The sequence below is a fragment of the Lissotriton vulgaris genome, chromosome 2_1, assembly GCF_964263255.1.
Source record: "Lissotriton vulgaris chromosome 2_1, aLisVul1.2, whole genome shotgun sequence".
Taxonomy (NCBI): Eukaryota; Metazoa; Chordata; class Amphibia; order Caudata; family Salamandridae; genus Lissotriton; species Lissotriton vulgaris.
Window position 1 is genome coordinate 290,908,218 of NC_141687.1, and position 26,002 is coordinate 290,934,219.

General features: G+C 45.4%; 1 protein-coding gene across 3 annotated transcripts in view; it reads right to left on the reverse strand.

Moving 5' to 3' along the window:
• Nucleotides 1-22,578: 22,578 nt before the first annotated feature.
• PRR11 (proline rich 11) overlaps nt 22,579-26,002 on the reverse strand; it is a 298,857-nt gene continuing 295,433 nt past the window's right edge. For 2 of the 3 annotated variants that reach the window (XM_086954972.1, XM_086954971.1), the window contains exon 10: nt 22,579-24,270. In XM_086954972.1, coding sequence (XP_086811098.1) covers nt 24,199-24,270 — 72 coding nt within the window. In that variant the 3' untranslated portion in view covers nt 22,579-24,198. The remainder of the gene's footprint in view (nt 24,271-26,002) is intronic. The other variant, XM_086954973.1, reaches the window with a different exon arrangement.

The window sequence follows — 26,002 nt, forward strand, 5'->3', positions numbered from 1 at the left end:
CGTTGTTGTTCTCCAGGTGGAAGTTGAAGTCCCCCAGGAGGATGTAGTCAGCGGAGGGGAGGGCATGCGGGCTGACGAAGTCGGCGATGTCCTCGCTGAATTGAGTGCGCGGTCCCGGAGGTCGGTAGATCAGGGTGCCTCTGAGGGTGGTCTTCGGGTCGGTGTGGATCTGGAAATGTAGGTGTTCGGCGGAGGGTGGGGTGTTGTCGGTGCTGGTCGTGATGCGGATGGTGTTCCTGTGGATGATGGCGATGCCTCCTCCCACCTGGTTGGCGTTGCGGTCCCTCCGGGTGATCTTGTAGCCTTCTGGGATGGCGATGGCGATGTCTGGCGCTGAGGAGGCGTTCATCCAGGTCTCCGTGATGAAGGCAACGTCAGGGGCTGTGTCGTCTAGGAGGTTCCAGAGTTCGATGGCGTGTCTGTGGACGGAGCGGGTGTTGAGCAGGATGCACTTGAGGTGGTTGCTGCTGGTGTTCGGCTTGGCAGGTGCTGGTGTCGGGCAGGTCCGGATGCAGGTGAACTTGCAGGTGTTGCAGCTGAAGGGTCCGTGGACGCGTCGTGGGGTGGCTCGGTAGCATCCCGGGACTCGGTCGGTGTTGAGTGCGATGAGGGTGGCGGCGGTGTACGTCAGGCGGGTCGGTCGGGGTCCTCGTGGGCCAGGGGTCCTGGCACTGGGCGCGGTCCAGGCGCGGACGGGCGCAGACGGGCTTACCTTTGGCGCGCCTTTGGCGCACAATCGGCACGGCCGTTGCGCATGACCGCTGCGCGTTCGCACGGTCGCCATATATGGCGAAGTGCGCGGGTGGGCGGAGCAGCTGGGAGGCGGGAGCGGGGAGGGTACAGAAAGAAAAGGGGCGGGGTTAGCGGTGGTGGCGGGAAGCGGGGAGGGATGAGACGGGGGTGGCCGAGGGCGGCAACCAGGGAAACGAAGGAGGAGAGAAAAACTATATGCACAACAACAGCAATACAATTACAGTTTAAACGGACAAATTACAAGGCAAAAACAAATACAGGGTCACAGGGCAGGGACCGAGTGCAGACCACGCCGCTCGGTGTCAGGGGGCGTGGTCTCGCGGCGGAGACGGGGCAGGCGAGGCACAGGGCAGGAAGGCACACGCAGCAGCTGGTGGCGGTGCCGCGCGGGGGTGTCCCAGAACTGGGTCACACTCACCTGCTTTGCACGGTCGCCATATATGGCCAAGTGCGCGGGTGGGCGGAGCAGCTGGGAGGCGGGAGCGGGGAGGGTACAGAAAGAAAAGGGGCGGGGTTAGCGGTGGTGATGGGAAGCGGGGAGGGATGAGACGGGGGTGGCCGAGGGAGGCAACCAGGGAAACGAAGGAGGAGAAAAAACTATATGCACAACAACAGCAATACAATTACAGTTTAAACGGACAAATTACAAGGCAATAACAAATACAGGGACACCAACAACAAGGCAAAAACAAATACAGGGTCACAGGGCAGGGACCGAGTGCAGACCATCCTGTAATGATCAAACTTTTGGCCTGTTTGCAATATCTTACACTGGTGTGCAGAGTGTACAGCGGGCGAGTCTGCATGGTACGCTCAGCAGCTGCGGCACTGGTGGTGTACACCGAGGCTGGGTGGCGGTATGGGAGATGACGGTGAGGACGATAACACAGAAGTGCATCGCAGAGCGCAGTGCAATTAACAAAATAAATAATTATGAGAGGCATACGCTTACCGTCATGGCGGCAGAGACAAAACTAGTTTACAAAAAATAGTGCAGCAAGCTGATAACATACCTACTGTGTCACGTCGCGGATAAGAGATCCAATCCCGCTGGGCGTGGCTAAAAGGAGACAGGGTGGCAACAAGCCGCGATTGACATGCCTTGCGGGCAATCATTGCACTGCTTTCAGCATGATTCGTGATGCCAAACAACGCACACGAATCAAAGCTGAAGGCGGAGCTAGGACGAGGCTTCTGGAATCGTATCGATTCTAAGAAGCCTTGTAAGACGAGTGCAAAAACCACAGTTGATGGACAGAATGCAGAACAATGTCATAGATTCAACCCAGTACAGAGATCTGGGCCTAAATCCATCGTTTTTTTGCACTCCACACCACCCCAGTTCAGACATGGCCATATGCAAATCAGTCTGACCCTGTGCCTCATGGGAACAGTCCAGCCCGAACTGCCAAGCCATGCCTTCCCTGTACTGGAAACAAGCTCCAGAGGACCGATTTCTGGCATTCCAGCCGTCTTCAGCCTGGCTTGCTTGAATCCAGTGGTGTGGAGGCATGGCTTGGCTGTTCGGGCTGGACTGTTCCCATGAGGCACTGGGGTGGTGTGGAGTGCAAAAAAACGATGGATTTAGGCCCAGATCTCGGTACTGGGGTGAATGTATGACATTGTTCTGCAGTCTGTCCATCAACTGTGGTTTTTGCATTTGTCACCCCGAGTGGGATGGGTATGCTCAGACGTGAGTCTCATGCACTCCACACCACTGGATTCAAGCAAGCCCGGCTGGATCCCTGTTTAAGAGTGTATGTGTCCAAGTGAAAATGGCAGTTAGTGCGTGTATCCTGGCATGCATATGGGACTGGCACTTGTACATATGAGGTGGTATAGGGGCTGGCAACATTAAACATTGTCTCTGAGGGAGTCCTGAAGGCTCTCCTGTGATTGTGGCAGGGTGTATCGCCGACCCATGCATATAATGGCAGCCCGAGGAGAGCAGGATGGTTTGGGCGGATACGCTTCTCATTTGTTCACTGGGGTGTGCTCACTCATCCAAAAGTGTTTGGGGGTCAATATATTGTTGCTTCAATTACGAAGGAAAACAAGAGAAGTAAAACAGTTATGCTGTGATTCACGGTTGCAGATTTCCCACTAAACCCAGATGGTCTGGTCACTCAGTAAACACTCAGGACTAGCTTTAAATTTAATAAGGGACACATGGGCATTTTAATGTTCAACCCAGATTTTGAAAGATACAATGACATTGCTGGTTTTCCAGGGCTTTAGTAGCAATGCTGAACGCACCCTCCAAAAAATTTAAATCAATTTAGTGTCACCAACAATTGAGGACAAACCTTGCCTCGGTAAGAGCCCCCTACGAGGCTGATCTGTGCAAGAGAAGTTTACTTTTTAGGTCGAGAGTAGCGAAGGACCTATTGTCGGCGTGTTTGGAGGAATCTGAGACAGCGTTCGGGCACGCGCCTCTGCTGTCTCAGATTCCTCCTCGAGGGCGCGCACGGCGCCGTGCACATCCCCTGCCTCCCATTCACAGCCACACTCATGCATGCGCACATACACAGCCACACGCATACACAGACACACACACACTGCATACACACACGCACCCCCCTTAAACAGACCCACGCGCACACAGACAGACACACGCACAGACACACTCGAACACACACAGACGCACGTGCGTACACTCCCACCCACCCACCACTCACCGGGCTCTTTCGGCGTGTTCCATGTCTCCTCCCCAGCGCTGGTCTTCACCCGGGCCCCCTCCTGGGACCCGGGACTTCAGATGCCGCACTCCGCTTTGGCACCGGGGCTCGGAGCGCGCGGGCAGCCCCCGCCCTCTCACTCAGCCCAGGCTGCTTTCTGTTTCTGTTCTGTGTTGCTGGTTTTACAAGCACCCCGTTCGGTGCTTTAACATAATGGCAGCAGCGCCAGTGTCTATAGAGGCAGGTCGTCAAAGAAATAAATGGGCGTGGACGTTATTTAAAATGAAAAGGCGAAATGAGGCGCTTGTTTTTTTATCGCGGATTCCCGTCCTGTCCGTCCGCCCGCCCTGACTTTTTCCTGCTCCTTTTTCACGCCGCGTTTTAGAGCGTTTTGTTTCACAGCAGTTCCAGAGCCTACTCCAGCTGAATGTCTTTCCCCGTTCCAACCTGCCAGTCACAGCCCCGGCTCATCTGTCAGAGGGGTGATAGGGGAGAGCAGCCGGGTCCTAGCCGGGGAACATCCCCAGCAGAGACCGAGAGGCCTTCAGAAATCCAGGTGGCGAAGCGAGAAAGTCAGCCAGTCAGAAACATTCGTGAGGTACGGAACGTCGAGCCCCCGAGGTCTGCAATCAACTGAGCAAAGTTTGGGCGAACTCTCAGCAGAAGCCCAACTCTTAAACCTTCCCAGCAGCCAGCCATTCGAAGTGCGCAGCGTCGAGGTGCACGGCTTTAAAAGTGCTTTTGATGTGGAAAGACTCGAGACATTAATACCGACAACCTGATGTCTTCGGATAAAGCATTGGGACATTAATTCCAAGAAGGAAATGCCTTCCGCCGTCACTGATGTGTCAGCTTACTCCTGCTAATAAAATGCTACAGTCACATGTTTCGAAACTGAAATAATTCGAAAAAATAGACCTTTTGGTCAGAAAAGCCACCGATGTTTTGAAATAACTCTGTACTGCACTTACTTCTGGCACTATGTTTAACCTTAACCAGAAGAGCTACCTTTGCATCTGGAGTTTCCGATTGCTGTTTGGTTCACATTTTTTATCTTTTTTTCATTTCTCAGCACGACACAATATCAATTTCAACTGCAACATGTTAGAAATCAGCAATATGTTCCTTAACGTAGTGAACACACACTGCATCAATTATCCCTACAAACAAAACCCCCTCTCTTCCAGCAGGGTAGCTTTCCTAAAAAGCAAGACCCCAGGTGTTCCTCGATTTTCCTCAGTGTTAGGAGCCAGACTCACTGCCCGAGGCCTTTTAACTTCGTTTTAGCCACAGATTCCATATCGATCCCAGTGGCTTCATTTCCTCTTGGAATATTGTTTTTCCTTCCAGAGTGTGACCACATGCAGGTTTCCCCAACACACTCCTTCACCCTCACACACACTCTCACCCTCACACACTCTCTCACCCTCACCCTCACCCACCCTCTCACCATCACACACCCTCACCCACCCTCTAACACCCTCACTCACCCTCACCCCCACAACCCTCACTCACCATCACACCCCCTCACCCTCACCCACCCTCTCACACTACTTCGGACCCTCACCCTCACACCTCTTCACCCTCACACACCCTCTCTCACCCCTCAAACCTCCACACACCCTCACATCCACCCTCACACACCCTCACCCTCACCCTCACACACCCTCATCCTCACTCACCCTCACACTCCCTCACCCTCACACACTCTTACCCTCACACCCCCACACACTCCCTCACCCTTACACCCTCCCCTCATTCTCACACCCCCTCACCCTCACCCCCCCACACACCCACACCTCCTCCCACACCCCTCACCCTTACACCCTCACACACACACCCTCACACCCACCCTCACACCCCTACCCTCACACACCCTCACCCTTACACACCCTCACTCTCTCACCCACCCTCACACACCCCCTCACACACCCTTGCAACCATCACCCACGCAACCCTCACCCTCACCCACCCCCTCACTCTCACCCACCCCCTCACTCTCACCCACCCCCTCACTCTCACCCACCCCCTCACCCTCACACCCCCTCACATCCCCTCAACCCCCACACCCTCACCCCCACACCCTCACACCGCCTCACCCTCCCACCCCCTCACCCTCAAACCCCTCACCCTCACACACCCTCACTCACCCTCACATCCCATCACCCTCACACCCCCTCACTCACCCTCACACACCCTCACTCACCCTCACCCTCACACACCCTCACTCCCCTCACCCTCACACCCCCTCACTCACCCTCACACGCCCTCGCACACCCTTACCCGCACACCTCCTCACCCTCACACCCCCTCACCCTCACACCCCCTCACCCTCACACCCCCTCACTCACCCTCACACACACTCCCACACCCTCACCAGCATAGCATAACAAACATAGCATAACAAAACACAGCATAGCATAGAATAACAAAAAAAGCATAGGATAGCAAAACATAGCATATCATAACAAAGCAAAGCATAGGATAGCAAAACAAAACGTAGCATAACAAAACATTGCATAGCAAAACACAACAAAGCATAGCATAACAAAACACAACAAAACATAGCATAGCATAACATATCAAAGCATAGCAAAACAAAACACAGCATAGTATAACAAAACATAGCATAGCATAACAAAAAACAACAAAACATAGCAGAACAAAACATAGCATAACATCATAAAACATAGCATAACATAACATAAAACAAAGCATAGTATAACAAACATAGCATAACAAAACATAGCAAAACACAACAAAACATAGCATACATAACAAAATATAGCATTGCAAAGCATAGCAAAACATAGCGTAGCATAACAAACCACAACATAGCATAGCATACCAAAACCAAGCATAGCAGAGCATATCAAAACATAGCATAACAAAACATAGCATAACAAAACATAGCATAACAAAACATAGCATAGGATAGCAAAACTAAACATAGCATAGCATAACAAAACATAGCATAGCATAACAAAACACAACAAAACATAGCGGAACAAAACATAGCATAACATAACAAAAAAGCATAACAAAACATAGCATAACAAAACATAGCATAGCATAACTAAACAAAGCATAGGATAGCAAAACTAAACATAGCATAGCATAACTAAACAAAGCATAGGATAGCAAAACTAAACATAGCATAGCATAACAAAACAAAGAATAGGATGGCAAAACAAAACAGCTAATATAACAAAACATAGCATAACATAATAAAACATAGCATAACAAAACATTGCAAAACACAACAAAACATAGCATAGCTTAACAACACAACAAAACATAGTATAGCAAAACAAAACATATAATAGCATAGCAAAACATAGCATACCAAACACAACAAAACATAGCATAGAATAACAAAACATAGCATAGCATAATAAAGCAAAGCAAAACATAGCATAGCATAACAAAACATAGCATAGCATAACAAAACACAGCATAGCATAACAAAACAAAACATAGGATAGCAAAAATAAACATAGCATAGCATACAGCATCACTCCGCACCACCACAGCATCACTCAGGAGCACCACAGCATCACTATGCGCTCCCACAGCATAACTGAACGCCACAGCATCACTTGTTCGCCATCACATCAATCTGTGCAACCATTCAACAACACCTGGTTCAAATATATTCTCTCAATGTTTCAAGCTTTATTACAAATGTAACAAAAACATGTTAATATTTCACTTCTGTTCTTGGATTTGCGGCACAATAAAATTCACTGAACATAATCTTCACATAAGTTATTTACAAAACTTTAGCTATTGCCATTATAAATGACAATAACTTTTATTTAAGTATTAATTATTGAAAAAAAATTAAAAGCCATTGTTATTTGTAATATCAATACATGTAAGTCACGTTAATACAACACATGTTGCATTACAAATGCTATACATGTCACATTTGCGAAAGTTATAACTATTGGCATTGTAAATGACTAAGCTATTAATTTCGCTATTTTCAAAAACAAAACATAAATAAAAAATGTGTCATTTACAATACCAATAGCTCAAACTTTCCTAATGCGAGACCTATTGCATTGCAAATGCTTGTTTCCAGAAGGGAGCGGTTCCCTGCTGCAGCGGGGCATGTTCTTGTGTGCACTCCAACACACAGGGCAGGTGACAACAGAAACAGTCCTGCTCGGCTGTTCACGGAAAGGTAATTACAGATGGTGGCTGCTGAAGGAGGGGAGGTTTCTAGGTTAAATCAAGAAACACACCATCAGACCTGATATTGCACATGGTATTTGTGTCCAACAGCTGCAAAGCGAATAATGCGAGCATTACCTTTCAGTTGCCATGAATGTAAACGGTTTTTAAAGTTGCAGTCCATTTCCTATATATGAAGATAACCCGCAGCAAAGGACTCTCAACCCCACTAGAAGAAGAGGTGACTTTTATCAGAAGGAAGCTGTTCCCTGCTGCTGCCAGGGCATGTTATCATGTGCACTCTGAGCACAGAAGGAGATTGAGGACTGAAACATTCTTACTTGGCTGTTCACACACAACATAAGAAGAAAATGTACGAGACATTTGAAAACAAACAGAAACAGATGGTATATGATTTCCTGGGAAGTGTAATGGCCAGAAATCAAAAAATGGTAGGAATGTTAGAAAACATACATTAAGTTACCATTAGTAATCCTTTGCCAGCGAGAGCCTGGCCAAGAAACCCATAACCAGTCACCCTACCCTGTCCAACTGCCACATTCGGATTTGAGTAAGTATGTCCTTGTAGGGGAAGAAACACCTGAATTTCCTGTTGGTAATATGTCGAATTGTGCATTTAAAATGCTTCACATACTAGAGTCCTTGCAGTGCTGATGGCCAGCTGTGGGGTGCCATTCTGATAAAATAAAAGGCACGCAATGGTGAAACATGAAAGCGGGAGCTGTGACAAGATTTACAGGCCAATTTTCAATTGCCTCAAAACCGAAAGGCAGGGGGAGAAGTCGCGACCAGAGAGCCTTCCCATGCCTGCTTAGAGAAAGTTGGAGCTCAGGCTCGAATTCAAAAGGCAGGGGGGATCAGCTGTGCATACAGGTAGCCTTCCCATTCCTGTTTACAGAAAGTTGCAGCTCAGAGCACTGAAAAGATCATAAAATGCTAGAAGCTATGGGGCCAAAGCTGAATTCAGGCAAACAGTAACACGGGTAGGAAAACAATATACAAACTGCCCCCCAAACGATACATCCAAAGTGTAAAGATACAGTACTTGGTACCTACTCCATGGGAGGAAACGAAAGATAAAAAGGAACGACAAAAAAGAAGGATTGGCTACTTGCAAGCAAGGATTTTTAAAGGACACTGAAACAAACAAATAAAAAGCAGTGGGTGGGCTTCAAGCCCACAATGAAAGGTATATACTAAGGTATATACAACAGGTCTCGAGCTCGACCTAAAAAGCACACTCGCATACAATTACTCACTCAGCTGGGGCATCAATCAGTTGCACATGGGGATTGGAGCAGAGAGCTCTGGTGTCTGTTTTTTTTTTTAAATCAATAATTTGGGAACAATTTCTTATCCCTGGGTGTAGATCGCAGGCTCTGTGCCACCTGGCCGCTATGCTACAATGTAGCTGCATTCACCCCAAAGGCCAGGTGCAGTCGAGGGTACAAATAAAGTGCAGTATGGTCGCTCGGGCCACATCCTCAAAGCCAGGAAGCTTTGTGCATCTCCATGTGTGTCCTGACACTGCAAGTGAAGGTTTAGGTTCATGTTCGCCCCTCAGCGAACATCACACTGGCGACGACGATTGTTTTGCCCCAGGAGTGCTGCCAGCATGGCCCCACCTGTTGGAAATGCAGCTGCGAGTGCAGCTATGCTGCGCGACATCTCGCGCTACAGTGCGGCGAGCTTAGTTAAGTACCTGCTGTGGCTGCCAGCCTGCATCAGACATGCATGTGGAACGGGGCTTCCCTCCCCCGCAGTGCCTGTGCTCCTCCACTTGACCCCACTGGTCGCACCCTTGCAGGAAAAGAGGGACTGAAAGCGTGCAAGCCAAATCCTGCCTGTGCAAGAAATGCTGGGAAATGCTGCCATAAAAGAAAAGAGGACAGCAGGATAAACAGGCAGAGCAGAAGTGACACTCATGGACTGGTGGAGAGGGTGAACAGCAGGTGAAAAGCCACCAACAGGATGAAAAACCAGCAGCAGAACCAGCCTCCACCATCACCCGCTCTGCCCACTCACTGGCCTGATCACTACCCCCCTTTAGTGAGCTGGTGGACCCAGCCACCTCAACACTGTGGTGGCACTCCTGGGTTGGATAGCTGCAACACGATTTCTGCACAACTTGCTACACTGATGGGGCTGTGAAGAGTTAATTGTTGCTACACAGCAGTGGGGCGAAACATCAAGAAACAGAAGTAAGAGCACATTGCTTTATTAATCACAAGAAAAGATTAATCGAGAGGCCTGTTTCTTGAATGCTTTTCATTTATTTATTTACAATTCCCAAAGGGTATTGCCCAGTTTGTCCAGACCCGTACACAGCTTGAATACAGCACATCTCTATTCACAGAGGGCAGAAAGGTTTTTCAAAGACATGCCACTTGATTTAAACGGCCGTTACATACTGGAGTACCCAGTTCTCAGGTACTCTTTGAACCCGGTGTTGTGTTCGGCCCTCCAGTAACGCACATATTCGGCGTTCTTCAGAATCTGTTCAAAAAGAATTCTTCGGCCCTGAAGAACCCCATACCTGGGCGAAATGCGTAGGCTGTGTGGAGGTGTTTCCTTACGGTAAAGAAGACCTTAAATAAAAGAGTTACAACATTTGAAAAACAAACCTCTCGATTAATCTTTTCTAGTGATAAATGAAGCAATGTGCTCTTCTGTTGCGTGACGTTGCCTCTCAAACCAAACTGTGACAGATACAACAGGGTTTGAAAACCGTAGGTTTTTTGGGGGACATCCCTGTCACACAAGGAAAGAGTTGTGAAAAAAGCTTAAAACAAAGTCGAGGAAAAAGTCATTAAAAAAATTTACTGGAAGTAGCTCTCTCCGGATCTGCACTGATTTGTGCGGAAAGAAAAGAACTTATGTCAGTGGACTGGGGCGTGCCTATATTGGCACAGAGCATGTTTCTTCCGCTGCGGCGTCAAACAATGCCACGTACCGGAGTGCAGATGTCCTGCTTGAAAAATTCTGGATCTAGTCTGCTACCTGGGGATAATTCTAAGGTAAGGAATCTGTGGCTAGAAATCTCTTATAGATATATGGGACTGAGTAAACTATTTGAGCCCACATGCCCAAGAATGAATTTTACATGCAGCCAATGTGAGTTACAATGCATTCAGAATGACAAACACCACTGATTTTGTTAGCTCTTGCTTGTTGAGCAAGTTCTTCCATATCTTTGGTACCCATAGCCTTGGTTGCAGAGCCCACACACATGAAAAATAAATAAATGGTGACTGGTAAAGAAACTGCTAATTATGCATGGCAATGGGCTACATGGTACATGTTAATCAATTATGCAGCAGACTCTGTTGCTGCATGCTGCACTCACCTGTACAGCCCTGTCATTGAATGCTCCGGGAACCCTGCGGTGGTACCCAGGGTTGTCTTTTCAGTCTTTCTCCTTGGAATGCTTATTGTGTTCTAATTCTATAGAATGTTTCTAAGGTGTTGTGGGATTGTGTTTCTATGAAAATGTGTCAAAAGATTTATACTGTAATTATTTTGTAAACCGGTTGGAAGATGGCAGGAGCTTTCATGTTGTAATAAATTGAAGACTACAATAGATACCTTTACGATTTCCTGCCAGGAAGATTCCCAACTACATATTTTGGCGATGACTGACTACCCTACGTGTCATATGCAGCTCCAACACCAGGGGCATAAGTTTGCCCAGTATATGGTAGTGTCTACCATTGCATTTTTCTCTCCTCTGCCCAAGACACTACTTTCAATTTTAATGCAAGCTTATTCTGCTCTGAATCTTGTCTGCAAACATCTTTAAACTGACGCTTCCGTTAGATGAGCTTACCATGCACTGTGGACGATTTTCACATTAGATTGTGGGCACTGCTGGTTAGCTTTCTGTGGTCTTCCCACGGATCCAGCTCTGTTGGAATATGTGAAATTGGCTGAAGTACATTGCATATGCCCTCATCAACGCTATATCATATGCTTCATTGATTTTATTTTTTCCATATATATATTTTTTGCAATTTTTTGTATGCAATACATTTCGCTGTTATGCATACAAATAAAACCCAATGTACATGGGAGTAAATGCATGCATATTGTGTCTACATGAACACATATTCGTGACATGTGATAAATAGTAGATAGTACCCGCAAGGTAACAAAGCAGCATCCAGTCCATCATACGTTTTTAGGGTTGCATGGGTTGGTCATCGCCGTCTCCAGTGACAATACCATAATATCGCAACCAGGGACCCCACATTCTAATAAACGTCCTCAGGCACCACCTAGACTGATACATTACTTTTTCAGCTGCCATAGAGGGCTCCATCCCATTCTTCCACTACTACAATACAGGGCGTTACGGTGCTTCCCAGTACTTAGCAACATCTCGCTTTGTCACCACAAGTCTCAAATTAATGAATAGGAGTTTGGCTCTAGGGATATCTATATCGGTGGTAATGCCCAACAATAGATACTTAGGATCTAATGGCATTGTCACGTCCAATATCTCATTAAGTTCTGTTATGATTACATTTAAGTATGTGTGAATGCTGGGGCAGAGAGCATGTGCATGTGTAGTGAATGTATACATGACCCTCTCTCAGGCCCACATTGATGGCAACCAGCAGAGTCATCTCTAGCAAAACTATGCAAGTGGCCCAGTCGTAAAAGACCCTGTGAAGGATTTTATATTGGATTAGTTGGGGACGTGATTTCATTTCAACTTCCCTGGGGTGCATCACACCGCCTCCCAATCCAGGTCATCAAGGCTCACCAGTTAATTTCCCCACTGAGACCTCAGCTGCATTAAGGTGCCAGGCCTATTAATAATTCATGTTTTATACATCCATGACACAGCCTTCATTCCTCTTATTTCCCCCATGAGTAACCTCCCTTCAAGTGGTGGTTATTCTGGCATAATATGAGTCTCAAGTCTCTCTGTCTTCCAGGCATGTAAAAGATGGAGATTTTTTAAGTGTTGTGTAAAGTTGAGTTAGTAGTCTCTTTTCAAGGAGCTGAGAGGGATAAGAGTGTCTCCTCTCCGTGTTCCATCATTTAGAAATTAGATCATATCCCAGGCCTTAAAACCTTGTAAATTCCTTTAGGGGTGTCCTCACCCATTGAGGTGTTTCCCGGATGACTTGCACATTCCATCTCATCCACTTTTCCACGAGTTTCCATGCGTCAATAGTTGCCTTGGTTGAAGGCAGTAATTTGTTCACTCCTTTTCCACCATATAAATTGTGTATATAGGAGTGGGAGTGGAATTGTGTTCACTCTAACGCGTACATGGGGTGATCTTCCGGCATATGTCCAAATCATTAATCGCAATCAAGTGAGTTGCCCAATAGTAAGCTGTAATATCAGGAAGGGCAATACCCCCAATTATATTGATTTCTTTGTAGGTAGTGCAACTCCACTCTTAGATGAACACAATTCTACAGGAACATACGGGTCAGCCCTTCTAATCTGGCAAAGATCGCCACCGTAGGTTTATAAGTGTTCTGCAACACATGTAAGAGTTTAGGTAACGGTATCATCTTATACAGTGCGACTTTATCCAAGAGTGTCAGCGACAACAACTTCCATCTTTCCACATCTTTGTGGAACTCTGCCAAGACCCTGAGGATATTACATTTGAGACTATTCTCCTTGTTTATAGTTAAATATATATACCCAGATATAAAAAAAAAAACGCTGTTTAGCTATGTTTAACTGCCCAGTGTTGTCGTACCTGCATGGTATAAACTGGATGATCCTATATCCAGCGTGTGCCCGTACATTTCAAATGTACAAGAGTTTATTTATTTATTTTTGCCATTTATTAAGCGCGAACGAATACCCGCTGGCGTCTCGGCGCTAGACTATTCACATAACTTCCCCTAGATGTTAATGGCTCCAGAAAGGTTATTGGTCAGTATTACTGATTAAAAAGCCAGGTTTTCAATCTCTTGCGAAACTGTGCTGGGAGTGTCTTTATTGGGTTTGTGACATATAATAAAATGTCATATAGGGCTAACCGTTTGTCTCCCAACGCCTCTTCTTGTTCACTGAATACTGTAAGGCCAGGGTGTGGGAGTATGATATATGGCAAGGGTTCCAGCACCAGGACCAAAAGTAGCGGAGAAAGAGGACATCCCTGCCTCATGCCCCTCTCAGTGGGGAATTCCATTTACCCTCACACAGGACTTGGGGTCTTTGTAAAGCAAGCCTATCTATGCCTGATACTTGGGACCAAACCCATATTTCACCAAGAAATGCCTTTTCCGCATCAATGGACAACACATAGGGTTCGTCTCTGTGGTGTATTGTTTCAAGTCAATTATATAAGTGACAGAGATTGAATCTTGTTGACCCCTTGTTGTCTTTCCGATGCAGGGGGGGCGTCATCACCGTACCACCCTGCAAGGCAGAGTCTTCGAGTTCAGAAGCATCAGGAAATGAGGAGGGGGGGTGGGGGGGGGGGGGTGAGAAGACCCGGACTAGCCCCACTGTCTTCCTGGTGTGGCTCCCACCAGTTCCCCGCTCTCACAGACTCTGTTGATAGACTACATTCTCCTACCCAACCGGAGGGATCAGAGCTCTCTGCCAGGTCAGGGATGTTTAGGCTCCTTGGCCAGGGTCTCGATGGCAGCCCACGGGCCCACCTGTAGCTCTGACATGGATCGGGCAGGTCTCTGCTGCCCACTAAAGGTATGCTCTCGGCACAATCAGACCCCTTGGTCCAAGAAGGCCCCTCACCTGGGGGCTACCATTGTGCAGTCTCTCCTTTACAGCCGCTTCTGGTCAGGAATCATCATCAGAAGCAGCAGCAGCTTCGGCTCAGATCCCACAGTAGGCTATTGGTCGGATGTAGTGATGGGAGCAGGATATAAGTATGGATTGAGGTACGGGCCGACGTAGACAGTTGCAAGTCGGTCATGTTGTTGGCCATGCCCCCATACTAATTAATTGATTTTCAACTTCCACTTTGGACTTGCTGAGCGAGGAAAAAATGTCTTTCTGTCAAAGAGAGCGCAGGAGAGGGTTTGGCTCTATCCTCAGGCAGCTGAAGCAAATGTGAGGCTCAGATTGTGGATGGGTGAATTGCACCGTTTTTTACTGCTGAATGTATTTTACATCCTCATGAAGACATTTTGGAATGGATACATTTATGTAATTTTACACACTCGCCATTGCATGCTCCCTCTGAATTAGATTCTGCCGTTGTTAATTCACTTGCTTTGGTAGTTTTTCCTTGTGTATGCTGCCAAATAGTGGACTTAAAGCTATGTATTTTAGCTTCACACACACAGCTATTTATACTTTTATATACTTGGATTTTCTTCCATTTTCAGATGGATAGCAGATATCTTGTCTTCTAAAAAGAAATATAGTTTTTCTTCTTTTTTTATAATTTTCTTTTTTTTGGTTCGAGTGAGCGCACACCTGTTTATAATTATCATTATTTTGCTTTACAAGCGCTGTGTTTTGTGTGTGACATTGCAAAAGTTTGCTCCCGCTCCCCATTGAGAAGTTTGCCCAGTCTGGATCCTCCTCTAAGGGGACCATTTCCTTTTTGTATGCCCTTGTACAAGCCCTGAGCCCCAAGAAGACCCTGCGATGTAAATTTTTTGGGGATGCACTTTTGGGATCGCCACTAGAGGGAAAACGGTGGGAACATTTAAGCAGAGACCTAGCGAAATTCAACCGTTCAATGTACCTAAGGGAGGCGCACTACAAACTCATGTATGACTGGTACTTGTATCCCCAGAAACTGCACAAGATTTTCCCCAATACCTCGCATAGATGCTGGAGGGGATGTGGTCTAATGGTCAACTGTCGTCATATTTGGTGGGACTGCCCCTCCATAAAACCTTTTTGGAAAGAGATCCTATCCCAAATTAAACTTATATTAGGCTATCCAATTCCCATTCTCTGGAACATACCTTGTTGGGGGTAAGAGATACATCCCTGAAACACCGAACGCAGAGTGATAGGTCAGATATGTGGCTTTGTCTAGGGGCAGCTAAAATGGTAGTAGCGGCTGCTTGGAAAAAACAAGAGGCACCCTCTTTAACTCAATGGCATGTGTGGCTCTGGAGGGAGTTGGCTCTGGAACGCATTGCTGATACTGTAGACCACACTAGAAAAGGATTCAAATACATATGGTCCCCGCTGGTGAGTTACTTATCGGAGGGGCTCCTGCTGACGGTGTGCGCCCCACGGCTACGGGCCCTTGACCAGTTTCATATTTAGTGCCTCTGGAGCATAGATGACAGCTTGCAGCTAGGAGGAAACTGTGTCTGGGGCTTACGGCCCATCCCTCGAGACCACTTCATTATCATGTGCACCATGACATCACAGTTTTGTTTGTTGTTTTAGATATGTTAAGTTTCCTTTCTATGCTCCTCTCTTTAGAGGATGGATTACCAGAAGGTTGTGGACTACTGAATGCAACATAATATGATAGTTCTTATCAATGTTTTATTTTCCATGCTACAGACACTTGTAAACAAGCTGTAACCTTCTTGTGCTTTCTGTAACTCTTGGCATGTTGAATAACTGCTGCACAGGTACTGCATTTCTTTCCATCTTAAAGATTCAATAAACTAAATTTGAAACAAAAGTTTGCTCCCTGTCCATTCTTCTTACTTTTAACAGGTGAATCACTTTTTCGTTGGGGAAGATGGAAGGAGATTTTTAAAAATTATCTCAAGGTATGTTCAGACCTAATGTTTAAACCTAATAGCTAGAAAGAAAATATCTGTGTTGCTCCATTGTCTCAGAACGGAGGAGCAAGAGTTTTTTTTCTAAATTGGCCAGATCTCCCTGATAATGAAGATAATTTCACAGCACTTTTCAATGGATTTGATATTGCTATAAAAAAGGTATATATGCATTACAGGCCTAAGGTTTCCACTGTTCTTGAACATTATCTTTTTGGTATGATAGTCCAAGAACAAGATGAAACGGTTGAAAGTCAGTGATTGCATCAGAAGCCTAAATTCTAACCATCCTTCAGAAATATTTTCTCTGAATGGGTTAAGTATTACAATGATGATGGACTCAGGGATTCGTCTTGCTTTCATTTTGAACCAGAACTATGAAGACGAAGAAAATGAACGGAAGAGTGAGTTTACTGGTTCCTGATGAAATACTGTACAGTTATGGTGGCAAACCTGTTGAATAACAAGAATATTTCCATGTCAACATAAAATTTCAAGGTAATAAGACTAAAGGGAAGGTATACATTCTTGTAGTGGGTGACACTGTTTTAAGCTGGCCACACCGAAAACAACAGGGCATTTCACTGGTCTCTAATGCTTTTCCCCAGGTGACTGCTAATCCCACAAATACACAGGATAATTAGTTACGAGACAGTTTATGCAACAGTAGCCCACACTATTCTCAGATACGATCAGAACTGTGCAAGGTTATGTACATGCTATTCATTTGAAACATGTGATCAACATATTACATATAAAGTAAGAGGCATACCTATCAGTTTACCTTCAAAACTGAACTAGACCGTTTGTGTGGTGAGGGTATTATTGAATCTGTAGAAGCCACTGAGTGGCTATCCCTTGTGGTTATAGCTCAATAGGTATTTGGAGACATCAGTCTTTGTATGGATGTGCAAGAGTTAAATGGGTTATAGAAGATAGAGGTCTCCTACATGGTATTTATGATATGTTTGGGTTGTTAGATGGTGCTACGCTTTTCACATTACACCTTACCCCAGCCTATTATGAAGTTAAACTAATCAATGAATCCAACAATTGTACAGCATTCATAACTAGGGGGGATGTTTTGCTTAAACCGCATGTCAATGTGTTTGTACTCTGCAACGTCTATCTTTCAAAGAATTATGACCAATTTGCTTGCAAAGATTACTGGGGTCTAGTTCTTGCAGAGTAATCTGTAAGTCTTTGTGGCATATTAGAGGAACACAACGGTAGGGTGAAAAAGGTGCTGGGTGTAGAACCAATGAGGCAATGACAACAGATCAAAACGACGGCACCTGACCCATTCTTCCATATAATATTGTTAAGCATAAATATGTACCAACGTGTGCACACACTACAAGCACCTGCTGTCAAGGTGCATAAACCAAGAGATGGTTACAAATGACAATATGAAACTTAGAGATGCACCACAACAATAACCCAAAAAAACAAGGTTGTGCTTCTTGTCTTTATTTTCTTCTTTCTCTCTCTTTTTTCTAAAGTTTCACATATATGCAGTAAAGGCAGCCAACGTGTTTTGTCCATGAAATGAAAGGGTGGGTGTAGATATAGGAGAATTTCCAAATTAAGACATCCAGTACGGTTTCGAATTGGACCCTTGCTGTAGTGCACCTCATCAGTATTCAGGTTTGTAAATCACTCAAAGTTATCAACAATTGTCGTCCACGATGAGGCAGAGTATATGCTGCAATAATGACACCCCAAGTGGGGCAGTGCCGATGAGGGGATAGAAGAGGGGCCAGTAAGCTCTGTAAAGCACTCAGATTGGTGCTTATGCCGCCTACATCCGTCCACTGCACCCCGGTGCCATGCAGGAGGCCACTAAACTTGAGTTGTCATTACTGCAGCATATACTCGGCCATGTTGAGGACGACAATTGTTGATAACCTTTTGTGATTTACAATCCTGAATACTGGTGCTGATTGTACTTAGGAAGCATGGAATTACCTTGAAAGTCAAGGAATGCAAGTTTGAATGTACGGAGTTGAATTACCTAGGGCAGTTAGTCTCAGCTGAGGGTATTTGTCTAAAAAAAGAACTGGTTGAAACTGTTCAGAATTTTCCTAGTCCCCAGAGAAATGAAGATGTTCAGACATTTTTAGGGATGGCAGAATTTCGTGTGCAATTTATTGCCAATTTTGCAAGTAAGACTGGTAATATGTCGCATTTATATGAAGTGAAGCTTCAGCAGAGTTTCTGGTATTAAATCCCAACTTTCTTCTGTGCAATATCTGCAGAGCTTTATGCCTGGTTTGCCAGGTCACGGATTCCAGCGATGTAGGGTTAGGTGTGTGTGTCAGGAGGGACCCATTTCCGTACCCCCCAAATCACCCCTCATACCTCTGACAGAAGCCTCAGCTACCCGAACCAGGAAACACTCTGGAACTACAGCGGTTAACCCATGGTTCGTGAACTCTTCCCCGCAGGAAGACGGAGGCTTTCCCGAGGGAGGGAACCAATCAGACATCCATCTGGCTGAAGAAAAGGCGGTATAGGAAGAAGGATGTCACCAGGAGGAGGCCAGTAGGCGGAACTCAGGAGAGTTACAGAATGCCAGAGACGAAGGAACTGAGGAAACGCTGAGGAGGAAACACAAGGAAGCCGACAAAGACCAGGACAGACAAAGGGTAGAGGAGTGGTTTGAAGAGTGGTGGATTCCCCCCAGGAGATGCGAAAACAGCGCCGCAACACAGGAGAGTTGTGGCCTGGATGGTGAGGGAAGCCGTACACAGGACTGGGACAGGCGTTTGTGGGGATCGGGTGGAAGTACGAGGGAGCAGGGAGGGCATAGAGAAAAGGGACGGGAAGGACCTTTGAACCGTTGGGTGTAGGGCTTAATGGGGAAAGACAGTCCGTATTTCGGTTGTGAAGTTTATTTTACCCATGGAGCACACCCCCCATCTCACATATCGCCTTTTCTTGGCACACCAATTTAAAGGCCCCTGTAGAGAAACAGGTCGCCGGACCAGAACGTTCTTGTCTTCATCCTGTCAAGTTTGAACTCTTTCACTGAGACTTAGGAGATTACCCTTCTTCCCTCTCCTGGTGTGGTGGCAGACACCGACCCAATTACTAAGATTACGAAGTACTTCCTAATGGCTACTTACCATCCTTTCTTCTTTCTTTGAGCTTCCTGGGGTATGGCTGGTCGCAGAGCCAAACCAAAAATCCGAGAGAGAGAAGAACAAGGTGACGGCACACCATGACTCACTCTCTGAAAGACTTGTTTGTGCAAAGAACTTACAGTAAATCATAACCATTGTTAGACCTATCAAGCCTCCTTGCTTCTATTACCGCCCATTCCTCCCCACAGTGCGGTTCTAAATAAAGTACAAAATGATGGTGTGGTAACTGGCTTTTCCATCTAGAGCTCTGGGATAAGCTGAGCAAAATGATTTCACTACTGAGAAAAAAAGCTTTAGTGGAGTACTGGGTGTTGGAAATGGCCCTTTCAGGAGGGTCACCGCCAAACTTTTTGCCTTCTTCCTCCCCTTTCTGCTGAATTCGTTTTTGTTGGCTTTAGGACTCTGGGCACTTTGCCACTGCTAACCAGTGATAAAGTGCATGTGCTCGCTGACTGGCATGTACTCCCTGCTTAAAACATAATATTAGCTTATCCACAATTGGCATATTTAATTTAGCAAAGTGCACAATGTGTGCCCAGGGCCTGTACTGTATATTGAATGCTACTAGTAGGCCTGCAGCACTAATTGTGCCACCCACTTCCGTAGCCCTGTAAAAATGTCTCAGGTCTGCCACTCCAGAGCCTGTTTTAAACTGCTGTGTCAACCTGACAAGTTAACCCTCTTGCCAGGTCCAAACTGTTATTTTTAATACATATAAGTTACACCTATGGGAGGCTCTTGACAGCGCAAGGACAGGGTGCAGTATATTTAAAAAGTAGGACATGAACTTTTAAGTTTTGCACATCCTAGTAGTGAAATACTCTTAAATGTAGTTTTCTCTATTGCAAGGCTTAGCTATCCCATATGATAACATTGGGATTACCCTATCACATTTTATATGTGTAATTTCCAATTGGGAAGAGATTGGACCCCCATGTTTGTGTGTTTCCTATTTCGTGGCCTCCTGATCGACATCAGACGCGCCCCCTCAAGAACTGGCTCTTCGACTGAGCGGAGCTACCTACACCCCCACCTCCCAGCGCCTTGAGACCCTTACAGGGGAGTAGTGCACTTACAATTCCCTGATTGATGTTTGTGGGGGAACATTGGCATTTTTGTACTGTAGCCATTTGGTGCCTGCTGCCGGTCTCTGAATACACTTCTGAGGTGGGTGATAGCTGGGCGTTGGGCATTCCCTCTTGACAACAGCACAGAGGGAGCTTAGGTGCGACTTTGTGGGCCATCCTGTGCAAGATGGGATGGAGAACCTGGACACAGCCTCATATTTACACCTAAATAGGCTGGTCCTGCCCTCACACAAACAGTTGCATACCCCCCTGCAGTGAGTCTGGTGCCAGGGCAGGGAATATGTGCCCTTCAAAGACATCTCTTCGAAATGTCCCCCACTTCAAAGGCTCAACTGGGTATAAGTACTGGACCCGAGACACAACTTCAGTAAACTTCTGGGCCTTTGGATGCCAGGAAGAAGGACTGTTTTGCTGCTGGAGAACTGCTGTCTGACCTGCTGCCTTCCTTGCCTGGATGAGACGAATTGGAACCACGTAACTTCAACCCAGAACCAGAGTGACTCCAAGGCTTGCCTCCTGATTGAGGTCTCAGGGATATAAAAGCGTCTAACTCGCCTGCTACAGCACTTAAACTCTGCCATCTGAGAGTCTGCCCTGCCAATTGGTGCCTACTCAGTCCTGCACTCTTGGAAGTGGGTCGGAAGTGCTGCTCCAGCAGAATCCATGCATCACCATTGTTGCAAAGGACTCGGAACGAGCACATCCCCTGTGCTGCAGATGCATCGACACGGTTGCGAGGATCGACCCAGACACATCACCAACTGTGCGCCCATCGACTCTATCTTCGACACGTCCTTGCCATGCACTCCTCGGAACCGACGCATCACCTTCCTTGCTGGATAGACAACAATGCATTCGCTTGCCTGCACCCAGGATCTCGTTTTCGACGATGACGAACCAAGGTACTTTGCAGCAGACAAATGTTGGGCCCATGTATCCGACCCGTGCTCCGTCGCGGTCGGCCTGAACTTTTGGATTTGACCTGGTCTAGCGTGACCAGATAGCCCTGGTTGGTGATTTATGCTTTTAAGCACTACATTTCAGTTTATTCTTTAAAAAATCATAACTCTTGTTCTACTTATTGTATTTTTGTCGTTTTGTCGTCTTGGTTTGTTCATTAAATTACGCTCTAATGTTCCTAACCAGGTGTGGTATATTTTTGTGAGGTCTTTTCACTGTTTTACTGTTTGAAGTGTTGTACAAATACTTTACACATTGCCTCTTAAGTTAGCCTGGCTGCTCTGTGCCAAGCTACCAGGAGGGGTGAGCACAGGTTAAGTAAGGCTGTGTTTGTGACTTACACTGACTAGGAGTGGTGGTTCCTGTTTGGCAAAGTGCATACCTCTGCCAACCAGAACTGTACCATTAAGAAATGTAAGCAATTCCTGCTAGCGAGAGCTCCTGCTTAACATAGATAAGAAACCTCCAAGTTTCTAACAAAGAAGCCTCGACTGACTCTGCAACTGGAAAGCTGCCCCAGGGTGCTCGATGTTTTAGGGTTACCAGAGTCACAATGTTGGAAGGCCTGCCAACCTGCAAAGATTCTCCTACTCCGTTTCCATGATGAGAAGAATGTGAAGGAGAAAACTCTCAGTGTTTTCGGGTCATTTATATTTTGTATTTCAGAAACAAAGCTATTTTGGGGTCTTCGGGAGAGGGGGTTATTATCGAAATGTTAAAAAATGACCACTGCCAACCATAACTTAGCAGTTGGTCGCCATTACACTTTTGCCCAAAGTGACACTGCACTCTCTATTTCTCCCCATTGGGTTCTGCTGCAGAAAGAGTAGCTAAAAGCATTCTTGAATGTGCAATTTAGTTGAAAAGCAAGAATAAATCATTATTTGGGAGGGATACTCACAGCGATTGACCATCTATTTCCTGAAAAGCTTTTTGAGATATTTAACATGTATTCTTTCTATTGGTTACAAAACAAAAAAAATTAAAACAAAAAGGCACGACTTATTCTGTACATGTACTGTTTCCAACCGTCCAAACTCATCGCAATTCATCATTAGCGTGTTTTCAAAAAATAAGATTTAATAATGCAAATTAAGGTCCCGAGAGACAGATAACGAAGTCATTAAGAAATAGACCAAATACAGAGCAGTACTCCAACTTTAGTGAAAGGTAAAGGTAAGTACAATCTGTAACTGGTAGGAATCATAAGCTAAAAACAATATTTTAAACATGGTACAGTAGTACACCATATTAAAAGCAAGACAGTTCGTTCTTCACAAACAATTGCACTGCATACACATTTAGTTTTCAGCGCAGCAAAGCTCTTGTCCAGACTTCGAGCATGAAAAGAATACAACTAGGGATTAAAGACAACACAACGGTATTAGGATAACATGAATCTGGGAATTCATATGGTCGGAAATACTGTAAAGGAAAGGACAAACAATGACGTCAATGAGAACACAGGACATTGCAAATATTCAGCAAAGAGTGCTTCTGATTCAAGACTGTGCAGCATTTGGATTTTGCCAGCGTGCTGAGCAGGAGGCTGACTGACACCTTTCATCCAGACAACATTTCTTGATGCTTTAGAAACCAGGCAGGGCTCATACCAGACGAAACAACTATACTGCTGACTGGAACATTGCACTTACTGAACTTTATGATGAACAGCTGATATAACTAACACATTGTACTATTCAATACCAGTTTTTTAGTGGGAACAGTATTTTTGATGTGACTAAATAAGTAGCAATTGGTGAGGGGTATATTAACATTAATGTGGCCACTGATATGCTGATTACTATACGTGTCACAATACAATATAACAGTGACTCAACTGCATATTTTCTGATTTCATGAAAAGATATAGCGGCTACTTTAAGAGATACATGAAGGGGGCAAGCAATGAAAGTGGTGAAAAAAGGCGGCCTCTGATCAAATTTGCAGAACAAACATACAATGTAATACACAACCACTATATATTCTGAACAATAATAAATTTAGCAGTTTAAAAAAATAAAATCCTGTTTAATTACGCCATAAACAGCAGGAGTACAGGCTCAAGCTTTAAAAAGTGCAAAATGCCTTAATATTTTTTTTGGGGGGGGGTGGGGGACACTTTAAGGAGAATTGTTAAGCAATGTATAAAATCTTTATTTTTTTCTATGAGAAAATTCACTTTTGAAAGCAGTTTCAAGTATTTAACATGTTTATGCATTAAACGTTCAAACCATGGCAATGCCTCAAAACAACTGTGCAACGTTCTCTTCCATGTAGGCCATACCCTATAGTGTTCCTCAAAGGGTAAGCATAGTAAACAGTTGCAGAACGGTACTCCCAGCCACGGCATAAACCGACCCCCGGGATTGAATTAAAAAAAATACAGGTTAGCCATGTGCCTGCATGTCAAGTGATATCTCGTCATTAAGTGGTCATGATAACCATGGCGATCTTTATATTACGTGCTGATGGGAAAACACCTTATGAAATATGCCAACAAGTGGAATGGATTTGCCAATTTTCCTCACATTTTCACACCTTGTAAAATGTGTCTAAATTCGAACAAGTTTTTCTGGTTAGATGATGAAATTCCATTTGTGGCTGGAGTCCATGACATCAGCTCAGAGCCCAGTTGACTCTCACTCGGTTCAATAAGAAGGCTGCTCCCATTCTAATGGAGATCTTCGTAGCTTCTGTTGTCGGCATGCAAGTGCTTTGGAGACGGGCTCTTGGGAAGAGCCATCTATAAGGAAACAGTTTATTCAAATATAGTAATCCAGATAATAACTCTGTCACAGTTTGCAAAGAATATTTAGTTAGCAATATGTATCAACACTTAACCTGAGCAACCACATAGTGCTTTTAAATATCCATATATCTGAAAACATGTCCCAATATAGGTTTAAGAAAAAAGGGTAATAAGAGCATAAAGTATAGAGTAATACAATCTAAAATAATAACCTTCTGTGATTGATATATAGTTACACCACGGAACCCCATACAAGGGCTCACAACCAAATTGTGGCCTTTATTTCGACTTTGTCGGACAGGATACCTCGTCAAAACGGGATGGATATCTCATTGGGCGTACACGTACCATACATATGTTCTAATCCACTTGTAATACATCGTAATGGACATCTGCAACATTTTTGACAGAGTATCCCATCCACCAAAAACTCTACATCTAGCATCTAATGGTGGCTCCTTGTGTATTACCACTCACTATAGCTACCACGAGATCTACACCTAAAAACGCCTGTTACAATCCCTCCTTAGTTATTAGCCTTAGCAGATATCTGTTTGCAGTTTGGCTATTAAGAAAGTCATTGTGTATTTTGTTATAGTTTCTGAATTAATCGCGGTTTATCCGAATGTTGTTTTAATTACTTCTTTTGGATTTTATGCGGTCTGTTAGCATGGGTTATATTAAACATATTCAATGTGTACGGCTCTTATATAGACAATTGTATTAATTATTGTTAAACAAATAATGTGCAAGGCTCTTTTATATACGTTATGAATTATTGTTCCATATGCTATTTCACATGCGATTTAAGATGCCGGATTGCAACAATCAATTATTGCACAATATGCATTTAGCTTGTAAAAGCATTTTTAGTCATCTGTTTTAGGATTTGTTTATGTATTTCACTGTGCTTATTTATTGTTTTTGATGTGTGATTGTTTTATGGGTTATTTACTTATTTGTTTTGATAATACACTTTATTAGGCATTTAAAACAACAAAGGAAATTAATTAGTTGCAGCTCATTCAACACATACAATAATGTACAATCGTTAAGCCGTATAGGTCGGGTCAGTCTTCTCCAGTCCGTATACAAATCTTGTATCGTTAGACAAAAGGCAGGAGTCGCGCAGTATATCTCCAGTCACCGTGGAATGAGATTGAACCACTTCCCCCAAATCCTGTGGAACAATTCCGTTGCCCCGCTGGCTTCAAAGAGGGCCTCCTCCTGGGTCCCGCACCAATCAACCCCCTCCTCCATCCCCCCACGGTAGGCGGCGCGGCACCAGTGCCTAGCTATGTCTCTTTTGGCCACCGCTATCGCCGTCCCCAGCAGGTGCTTGTCTGACCTGGAACCATCCAGACCTTCAAAGACCCCCATCAGCAGCCGCAATGGCTCATGGGGAACCTCCCAGGCCAGGGCCCGCGTGAGCTCACGCTCCACCCCCCTCCAGAACCCGGCCAACCTGGGGCAGAGCCAAACCATGAAATAGAAATCTGCGGGCGCCAAGCCGTAACTTGAGCAATCTGGGGAGGGTCGTAGTCGTGCGCGGAACAGGCGCTCAGGGGAGAAGTAGGCCGCATGCAGATAGTAAATTTTGACCAGGCGTAGTTTGGCCGATGTGGTTAGAGTTCTAGGCGCCATGAGGGCATCCCTCCATTCCGCTTCCTCCAGGGGACCCACCCACCCCTCCCAGCAAGCGTGCAGCGTGTCTAGGGACGCAGGG